The sequence below is a fragment of the Harmonia axyridis genome, chromosome 2, assembly GCF_914767665.1.
Source record: "Harmonia axyridis chromosome 2, icHarAxyr1.1, whole genome shotgun sequence".
NCBI lineage: Eukaryota > Metazoa > Arthropoda > Insecta > Coleoptera > Coccinellidae > Harmonia > Harmonia axyridis.
Window position 1 is genome coordinate 22,145,992 of NC_059502.1, and position 11,489 is coordinate 22,157,480.

The window sequence follows — 11,489 nt, forward strand, 5'->3', positions numbered from 1 at the left end:
AAAGAAATAATAATAATTTTGGTAACTTTTCGTTTTTCGCAAAATGATTGATGAAATGGTCTCCATACGAAGCACTGATGTATTTTGAAAATATTCTTGATAAAGTCCTTCAAAATATTATACTAAAAGGGGAAAGACCTTTATTTTGTGGAAAGGATATCACATTATTAGAGAGAGTGGCCCCCTGTCAAATTGGCTGAATTTTTGATATGTTATAGTCCAAGTCAATCCAAACAAAAGTTTAATAGGCAAATGTTCTTCTATACGAGTACGCTAATTTTTACGCTAGAAGGCTCTGAAAACATTGTTCTCCATCGTTAAACAATACAAAACGTTATCTTGGATAGTCATCACCATCCTGAGTAATCAACATGTGAATAGTCAGTAATATACTACTACTGAAAAGCATTTTTCTTTGGTGTTGTAATATTTGCTCAATTATACTCCAGCTACTTACAATTGTTTAAGTTCAATTATCCGAAATTGGTTATAAATCGCCTTAGCGATCTGCAATCAAAAAATGTTTATGAGTTCTATTCTATACCTCATACGGAGTGTTTCTTGCAAAAGAAAACGAAAGTTATATTCGAGATATTTTTCAGTAGAGAACATTTCGAATATAACTTTCAGAAAATTTTGGGAGTTTATAGGAATCGTAGGTACGAAATTTCCAGCTGATTACATTTTCAGAACTTTAGGTAATTCTAAAAGGATATTAGATAAGAAATACCCAATATTTTCGTAACAGCAGATTCTATCGAGTTGATATTTTGCGCAGCATTTAGAATAAACATTTCAAGCTGGTTGCAAAATTTCTTGTTGATATCGCTACCAACACCATAAAAAAGTCAAGAGGAATATCTAAAAATATTTCCCCATATTTTCGTGACCACGAAACAGATGAAGTTAAGATTTTGGGTGTTTATATTGAATAATAATTTCCAGCATTGTGTTGATCACATCATCGGAACCATTGAAAATTAAAAAAAAAGAATAATTTGATAGATTGACTTTCTTCTTCTGAATCAATATCAAATGATACGAAAGTTTCCACCTTTTTTTAATGCTTTAGAGAAGCATATGTAATAAGAAATATGCAACAGTGTAACATAATTTAATAAAATGGTTGAATAATAATAATGATAATGATATATACATAAATAAAAAAATTGTATAATTATATTGCCTCTCTCTAAGTTCAAGAAAGTCATCTTCTTAATGAGACAACTGGAATAAATTCGATCATTATGTTATATTCCATTCAGTTTTCAGCAACTTTTGTACACAGTTTGATGTTCCTAGTAGTTATAATATCAGAAGTTATTTGATTGCAATTCGATGCTCACTGAAAGTATCTGGAGAACTATAACACTTAGAGAAAAAATTTTCAAGGTGTCCTCCGATATCTTTTTTCGAAATAATAGGATATCAGAAATCAGATCATAAAGATAACTTGATCCGTGTTCGAGTTACATGACTATTTTTCTCCATATCTTGTTTTTGTTCAATCTATTCGAAAAATTTTAAAATGTTTCTTTTAGTAATTTTTTTGATTTTATGATATTCATAACAGTAATAGATCATACAAATAATTTACTGTTTTAGAGATATAGAGGAGAGTTCGTGTTTTTTGAATGGGAAATGGGACACCTTATATATAATATGTTTCATTTATTTCGAGATTTAATTCATTTTTTGTCCTTTGTATAATCGTAAACACCAACTTTCCTCCATATCTCTAAAACGGTGATTAATTTATTTTATGACTTGAATATAGACCATAAAAATTTCCGAAAAAACACAAACTGAATAATATCTCGATAAACTGTGAAAAATATAAGGTGTCTCATTTAAAAACTCCTACACTATATCTTTAAAACTGTGAATTATTTATATGAATTGTTATGAGTATAATATAAATCATGAAAATTACCGAAAAAACATTTCAGAATATAGCGGAATATTTGAAACAGTCTTGTAACTTGAGAACGGATCAAGATATCTATGATCTGCTTTCTGTTTCTTTCGAAAAAGAGATCGCGTTCTTGAATATTTTTTCTCCAAGTTTTATAGTTCTCGAGATTTTGGGACACCCTATACAGTATATACCTTGAAACTGGATGTTTTCTGAAATCAATACATTAAAATAATTTTGGCAACGAAAAACAAATGGGTATGTGACGATTCCAATAAATTCATCGACTTTCGTCTATCAGCTCTAGTTTTTGAGATACGCGCTTATTATTAAATTTTATTATTGATTTGAATACCAGGAACTATGACATACTTATGCAGACTCAAATATGTTAATTATTAACTTCCTTCCTCATGCAAATTGCAAACATTATAAAATAAATAAATAAATAAGAATGAAAGAAAATATTTCTGAGTATGTGTTGAACATTTATGTCAGCTGTCTCATAGAAATTAGAAATAGTGCGTAAAGTTCGTTTTATCTTTGATTTGGGGGAAACTCATATTAAATAATGAATACTATGTTGGTCTTGTGAATATCAAAAATATCTATCGCTATGCTTAAAAAAATGAACGTACTCTAATCTAGATTCAGAAATATTCCTAAATTTTCTATATCTATCTACGATAGTGGAAGTATTGTGTTCCCCCTTGTAATAACAAACATGTTGTTCTGCCATTTAAAAATTTCCACTTGTCAATATTTTCAGTAATTTTTCCAAGACCAGAAATAACTCACCCCTAGGTTGATTTTTTATAAGCGAAGAAAGAGGAAAAGTGGTGTCACACTCAATGGCAGAGATTTTTTTTCTGAATCTAGATTAGGGTATGTTCATTTTTCATGAAAAATGAAACTCATAATTATTGGAATGTATGCATAACTCACATCTTGTGTTTTTTTGCCAGCTGAAGTCAATTGATATCATGTAATTAAGATCAATTTTATATCAAAAAGTAAACCAGAAAGACAAAGTCTATATTGAAGTCGACATCAAAAATAAACTTTGAATAGTTGATACCACATAAAATTGCTGAATTCATGGAAATTAATGTTTGGAACTCGTTACTTTCTTGAACCCTTATCACCAGTTATCAATAATATACATAAAACATGTCTACTACATTATGAATCGGAAACGAACGATGTTCTTGGGTATTCTAATGACCGATTTCGCTATTTTTCACAGGTTCGAACCTCTCCATCGGACCAGGCCGTTGAATTTGTGGATTCTCGGCAATTTGTGGTTGCTGCGTGTTTTTGGCCATTGAAAGATCGTCAGGAATATCTGGGGTGTCATTCCTAGGACTTGGAGAACTCCTCATGCTCTGGGGACTGTGCGTTCCATCTCTAGGTGGACAGGGAAAGTGAGGTGGTAAGCCTGGTGGCAATAATGTGGTATATGCATTATCCATAGGTTTTTCTGGATGTCCTAGTGCACTCGATGGAGGTGGAGGTCCATTGGATCTACCTGTATAAGAACTTTCATTAAATGTTGTAGTTGTCTTGTTTGGATATCGATAACAATTTATATTTTCGGAGATAACTTTTAAGCGGAACCGGTGGTTGAGTGGACCGAATGGTTGGTCCAATACATAGGAACTTTGAAATAATAATGATTTGAATAATTTGAAATGGATTTTGAAACTTCCAATTCCTTTCTCCGACTTCAACCGGGAGTTTAGAAAAGTTTCCTTCTTGCTTGTTATGCAGGGTTTACACTAAGACTTTTACGTGTTTATTTTTTAATTGTACTTTGCATTCTGAAACGTCCAAACGCAGGTAGACTAATACAATTTTGATATGCGAGTTGATTTTGATATTTTCTCTCAAATTAGGAAGGATTGTGTCTAAAACAGTTATAAGTAGAGCTCTTCGTAAATTAACTTTTCTGCTTTTTTGCTTGTTTAATTGTATGGAGGGAGTAGGTACCGAAGGATTATGGTGTTGAAGGAAATTAAAGAGCTGATGAACTTTCGATAAAAACATCAAGGTCCTGAGCCTTTTTGTGGGCTCGGAAAATGCCAATAACATAAGGCAGCGGTCCAACTATGATAGTAGGACAATAGAAGATCCCTCTGGAGGAACACTTCCGGTCCTGTTCAGGCCAGAAATTCGTGGTAATTCCACCCACGTACACCAGAAAGTTCTTGAAGCTCCCACAAGCTGACCTTCGTGTAATGGTGGGACTGCTGACAGGCCACTATCGGATCAAATATCTTTTGTATCGCATGGAAAGTCAGCGATAAGATTTGCAGGCTCTGTCGAACGGATATAGAAGCAGCTGAATATTTTATGTGTAAATGACCGGGATTGATTGGCCTAAGAACCACTCAAATGGGAAAGTCAGTGCTGGTTACTCTCACGAGCTCGCTCACGAGGGTAACAGCTAAGGCTTCTAGGATGTAGTTGGTTTGGTTAACTGTGTCTACGGCCTAACGTAATAGCGTAATAAGGGTTACATCAGTATTCAGTACTGATGCAGCTAAGATGTCTAAAATTCAGGTGTATGAACTGATTAGCTTTTGTTTTGCCAATTTTGAGACTATTAGATAAGCTTCGTTATGTCAACTGTAGGTAGCGCTATCAACAAATTAAGATTCTTGTTGTTTATTATTTATGAGTTTTGTGCCATTATGTAGCGATATATGTATATCTTTCATTATAGCTATGATCTATGGAAGCAATTCTTGTAATTGAAATACCAATAAACTCTCTCTATTACAAATATTTGAATTCATTCCAGTAAACGTTTCGTGTTTTGTTTCACGACTTTGCACGATCATACTCGATTACATATCGCTTTTGATTGGTCAGTATCGGGTTTTAATTAATGTATCCAATCAAAATCAACGGAAATGACAAGTATGACATTGCGGCGCCGCCACGAACTAAAACTAATATTTTCAATTTGGTCGAATGTCATTCAATTCAAAATTTGACGAGTGCATTCACTATGTTTTTAGACATCTTAGATGCAGCGTAAAACAATGAGTGATTACGGCCATAGTGTTCTTACAACTCTGGCCTCGCGAAATAGAGTAGGGAGTTCATATGAATTTTCCATGTAACAATTTGAATTGTATATGCATTGTTGAAAAAAAAAGTTGAGAAAGAGAATGATTAAATATCGAATTAGAGTCTGCGCCTACTACGTACTGAATAATCGTTCGATCTTAGTTACACGAAATACCTTGCCTCTTTATAAGGTACTAAGGTAGGTTTGGACGATGTTTCTAGTGTTGAACATAGCGAAGAATAACAATCTTGAATATAACTGGACCCTGGCAAATATAAAGAATTATATATATTTTTGAGAGGAAGTCACTTCTTCAATATTCTGCCAATTTAGTGTGTTTTACATTTTTCTCGAACAAATATTTCATTATAATTTATTATTATAATATCGATTCTTTTCATTGAAAGCAATTGTGAGTTTCAGCCGGGTTTTCACTTTGGAAACTCTAAGCATTTGAATTTTGAATTATATGTGAACACAAATGTCAAAAACACCAGAATAAAATAATTTCGAATCCGGAATTATTCTGCTTATTACTAAATTCCATCAACATTATTTTGGGAATAATTATTCAATACTAATAGTAATTGAGTATTGTCTAACATAAATAATTCAGGGAAACTTCGTAATTTTGAAATTTCAATTTCAAAAATATTGTCCGGTTTAGAAGAAACAAAGCAGTTTATGATTTATCCAAAATATTATCTATTTGAATATTATTTCATGTGAAACATTATTTAACTCACCGCTAAGAAGCAATGGAGAAGTAGTTATTCCAAGGCATCTCATTCTCCAGGCGTCTTGCAACAACTGCAATCTAGCTTGTTTCCTCCATTTAGCTCTACGGTTTTGAAACCATACCTTAAAAAAATTTTTCTTTGAAGAATTTATCAATGAGTTTTTCGAAACATCGTATACATATAAAAAAAGGGTATCTGAGGCAATCTCATAGTTCATTCAATTGTATGCTCTGTTATTGGGTTCAACAAAGAAATAAATGCAATAAGCAGTTTACGGATAATCATTTAATGATTATTATTTGTTGTTAATATTTTGTAAAATAAATTTTTACAAAATATTGTAATTTTTTCATTTTTCAATGATTTTTTTGTTTCAGAATTTCATGAACCGTACTCTCAATCTGGGTGACTTAATGTGGTATGGTACCAAATTTCATGTCAATAGATTTTATAGATCTACAACGCACTATGTTATGTGCATCAGAACCTTAAGGATTTTCTGACCAATTCTGAAAACCATGAATATGAAACAAGAAATAAAGACTCCTTGCAGATTCCAATGCATCGTCTGAAGCGCACACAGCAGGGCATTGACTTCTGGGGCCCCAAACTATATAATAAACTTCCTTCTGAGTTTCATGGCAGGCCCCTAATGAACTTCAAGAGAGAAGTCAAAAGGTTGCTTTTGGATGAAAATTTTTTTTGGACTACATATTCCATAGAAGAGTTCTTGCTAAGAAAGAAAATGTGATACCTAGTAATTTTTTTTATGGTTGATTGTATTTGTTTGTATATTGTTACCACTGTGATATTTTATATTTATTACTGTCGACATCATTTGTAATTTTTATTGCAAACAAAGATCCATCTAATCCCGAGAGAAGGTCTGGATGGCGGACGGACGAAATTTTTCAATTCAATTTTAGTTTCTATTAATTACAAAATGTGAAAATTTCAGAGGGTTAAATTTCTTTTTTCCTCGAACAATTCCAAATATTCATTAGGTACAGAAAATAATAAAATCAAATTGAAAATGAATTGTTTAAATCATTACCTGCACTCGTGCTTCTGATAAACTGATTCTCAGCGCAACTTCTTCCCTAAGAAAAACATCAGGATAATGGGTTTTCTGGAACAAGGTTTCCAGTTCCTGAAGTTGTTGTGGGCTGAATGTGGTCCTGTTTCTTCTTTGTCTTCTACGCCCAAACATGTACTCCGTTAGAAGATCCCCGGGAAGGGGCGATAAATACGAACCCGCCATTTTTTGGTTTCTAGTAACGAATTGAACAATTATTGTTGCGTTTTTATCCAGTAGGAGTATAACATTTTGGAGAATGGGATTTTTTAAGAGATCATTTTGTGCTTTCAAGTTTCAATGTAAGTCGTTCATCATCAGGATAATTATCTTTGCAATTATTTATTGAAATAATTTCGAAAAAGACGAAAATATTTTTTTAATTGATATTTTTTGAACAATTATTCATTCGGTTGAGAAGTGTGTATTTTTTTAATTTTGTGTAAGAAATGTTTTCGAACGATAAGGGTTGACTCGATGATGATGAATGCGTAATCAAATTCAATTACGGCCGTATAAAATGTTGTTATCCTGACAATTTCAAAACTACGAATTCGATGGAGACAAAATGATTCTCGAGCTCCATGCAAAATTTTTTGTTTTTCAGAGTCGCTTCAGAAAATTCGAGACAATTATCGCAATATTTCGCAGTGACAACATATCCGACTGGGCTTCTTGCAATATTTCGTATTAATTACGTTATCAGAATCACAAAAATTTGAGCCGAATAGATCTCAAAAAAAAAACTATAATGCAAAATTTCATGTGGATTGCATCCCCAGAGCTATTGAAAATTCAAGCGGAATATCGAGAGAAATTGTGCAATATTTCCCTGACAATAAATCTGATTAGGTTGGAATTCGAATCAAAAAGGACGCAATAGACTTATAAATGAAGTGCTTTTCTTGTTTCTTTCATTTTTGTTTGCTTTGATCTTCTGTTTTTTTCACAATATTCATATCTCATGTAACTCTTTCGTTCATGAAAATATGAATCGGATGTCATTTTCGATATGTATTAATTAGATATTGAGAAGATTTTATGTGTTTTTCTAATGCTTTTCTATGAGTCGTTAAAGTCATATTTTGATGTAGTATTATAGGTATTATTATTTTTAATTTTTCCTTTTTCATTGCTAACTGCTATACCCACTTGATTTCTATATTCCTCTATTGAGTAGATTGAAACTTATGTTGTTTAAATTATTGAATTGACTGAAATATTTTGGTTGATATAATGAAAAAACGCAGATTATACTATGTGTATACATAGTAGAATATGCTGAACAAAATTCCTAGTTTGTTCATCATTATAAAATCACCAGGAGAGAATCAGACAATGCTTGGTTCAGCTACAAATCCTAAACTGTAAGATTTGTTTCCAAGTTTATGGAGCATGGCATTATTACCAGGAATGAATGTGTTAATTTAATGTTCATTCAATTATTGCAGAATCCAAAACGGTATTTTTGTTGTATATGTTGTATATATATTTCAATCAAATATTCTTGAGGTCATAAGAAATACTTTTTCCTTCACTATTTTTTTCGATTCACTTTTTTTTCTCACTTAGTAAGGCGAGTATTCTACAGTTGACTGGACTATGATGGAATTTTATGTTCGGAAAAGATTCATCACATCAATAAAAAACTATAATCTGAATGTCATTTCCTTCGATTCCATTCTATTGTGAAGTATCACTAAAAGTTATTTTTTTTATGGATTTTCAACAGCCTGTATCTTTTAAACCGTACCGAATCAGAAACAATGGTAAAGGAAAAAGTGTTTTCTTTGTCTTTAGGAGTCGCCGGTATTTTGGTTTGATCATTGATACATTTGATTATTCTATTTATTTAATTAATTGCTTTCGGAATTTGGAACTGTATATTTTGTATGTATTGTATGTGAATACCGACCTCTATATAAAAATGTACCGCACATACAATAATCAGGTGGTTTTATTCCATGACTTCCTAGTAAATTCGGATTCATCAAGTATTTTCGGGTTTTATACATAACTTTTGGTTTTTTTATCCACTAGGCATAGACCATATGAATAACATAGCTATGAAATGTATTAAGGAAATACAGTTCAATGAAAGTATCGTTTTAGAATGTTGTAACTAACATCATTATCAATACGGAAAAATTGAGAGGAGGAGAAGTTGAAAACTAAATGAATTTTAATTCAAATTCAACTACTGTTATTGTTTTAAGTTTATTCTGAATTCCTTCTTTGTTTGAAGAACTTTTGATGTTATTTTCTATTTTGGTAGTTCTAAATTTTTGTCTCCGAGGCCTTATATTACCTACATAGGTAATCATAATAATTTTCACGAAAACGAATAAACAAAGTTCATCAATAAATCGTATAACATTTTGCAGAAGTCTTTCATTCCATATTTTCATAATAATATAATTTGATTGAGAATGCCGAGATTTCATATTGATTCATCCGATGAAGCGTCATATCATCTATAACTCTGTTCGAAATTAAGACAATGCGATAAAATTATTTTTTCTACATTCATGCAGAAAGCAAAACTTTATTGAACTATATTTGGTGGAAAAAGAAGTTCTCTATTTTTCACTCATTTGTCATTCTACTTCAACGTGCTGTCATCATGACAAACAAATATTTCAGCCTGAAGGATATAACGATGTACAGTTACCAAGTACTAGTACGTTTACAGCAGTAGCAAATCAAGAAGTGGATTTAAAAAGTACTTCACTACGAAGTATTCATACTGAAAAATGCACCAATGGTTCATTCACTTTCAACATTGAGGGTAAAAATAAAGTTTGAGTTAAATTGTTCGTAACGTATTAGTTCCTGTTTCAATGCAAATCGATATTAATAATAAAGTATTCAAGTTGCGCTTTTCATTTTCCTACACCTAGTGCCGCACCTCAATAAATCATTTTTTGCTTTTTGCATGAACATAGAAAAAATGTTGTATGCAACTCGTGCAAAAATTGTTTATTGCACTCGACGTGAAATTGTCCGACGAGGCCGTTAGGCCGAGTTGGACAACATTCACTTTTTGCACTTGTTGCATAAATAACTATTATAATATTATTTTGAAACAGAAGAAACATTTTTTCAACAGAGGGGTTGAGTGCTTCCTCCTCATTAATCTTTGCCAACAAAATTACAAATTTCCATATACTTGTTGATAGCTGATATATTTATTCAATTTTTTCTTTTTTGGGAGTTATTCGGTAAATTTTTGTTGATGATGCAACCTTGTGCCCCTATTCTATTTTGCAGTATGTCCTACCAACATTTGATCCAATGACAGGTTTCATTTTGATAAAAATGAATATTTTTAAAGAGGAATCAATAAATATTTATTTCCTTTTAAAGAGGAAGGTATACCATAGGCACGGCTACGGTTGAAGCACCATATCCATCTTTTCATTGGATTTTCCATAACCAATTCGTAAATTTTCGGATTTTTGCCCTCTATAACTTCACGAATCTAAACATCGGCATTCTGTCGAATTTAGTTTCTCTTGAATCTAGATCATAAAGTAACCCTTCATCATTTGGAAAGAAACAGTTTAACGAAGGCCGTTAAAGCATCAGGAATAACTTCATTTATATTACGTACTTATACATTAGCAACTCTGTAACTTAATATATAAAATATGTACTACTTCATAAGTTTTTCGAAAAATGTAGTATCAAATATTCTCACAATCAGTATACCAGCAATTTGTTACTTTTAACACTATAGGTTTCTATAGAATACGTTCAAAATCATAGCGAAACATCCAGATTTGAAATTGCCGGAGTAATTCACCTGAATTTTTTCACAATAAATATCAAAATAATTTTTTTTTGGGAACACAATTCAAATGAAATGTCTAGAATTCAGTAATAACGATCCTTTATTCTATAAAGACAAAGCGGAAATTAATTTTGAAAATATTTTGAATGAATAAATAAGGAATAAATTCTTGCTTGGTGTGTTGTAACACTCGAATAAAAGTTTTCTTCATCTCTATACATTTCTTTTGTAATTGTTCATGAAATATATATTATTACTTTTATTGAAGCGTCAGTAATAATACTGAATGAAAAACCAACCTACCTTTTTTCTATCACAATAAACAAACAAACAAAATCAAAAGTCACATTTCTCTTCCGAATTCATGAAGATGCTGATAGTGAGATAAAACTGACAAGATTAAACTGAGTTTATGTGTTTTATGTTGTTATGATAACGAAGGGTTGCTCCACCCCTATGCTTCTCCATTGGCTAACGACGACTCCAGAAACAGATGAGGGGTACGCGCACAAGGGGTGTTCTAATGAAATAATAATTTTATTGGTTGATCACCTGCTCCTGGTTTTTGACGAATTATGGGACTTCTGTGCAGATTTTTGTTTTGTCAAATGAGAAGAGATTGCGTTTGGGGATGCTCGAACCAGTTTGTGGTGGGGGTAAATGAGAGGGTTTGCAGGAAAAAAATCAGGGGGGATATTTACATACATAATGTTTTACTAGTATTAAATAATTCAAATCTTCTGAAAACTTGTCGCAGAAATTCAAAAAATCTTCTAGAAAAATGCTGAAAACTTCATGAATTTCGATCAAAACAAAAATGAAGTGGGTACTTGAAGTCATGAAGTAGTAGGTATACTTTCATATTTAAATCGACTAGCAATTCTTCGATC

The 11,489-nt window shown here is 31.8% G+C and overlaps 1 protein-coding gene across 1 annotated transcript; it reads right to left on the minus strand.

The window, feature by feature from the left end:
* Positions 1–3,113: 3,113 nt before the first annotated feature.
* Positions 3,114–10,990, minus strand: LOC123672914 (dorsal root ganglia homeobox protein-like). The gene is made up of 4 exons (XM_045607248.1): positions 10,903–10,990; positions 6,786–7,002; positions 5,738–5,852; positions 3,114–3,443 (listed from the first exon to the last, which is right to left on the minus strand). The coding sequence occupies exons 2-4, from the start codon at positions 6,990–6,992 to the stop codon at positions 3,133–3,135; spliced, it is 633 nt and encodes a 210-aa protein (XP_045463204.1). The 5' UTR covers positions 6,993–7,002; positions 10,903–10,990; the 3' UTR covers positions 3,114–3,132.
* Between the last annotated feature and the right edge of the window lie 499 nt (positions 10,991–11,489).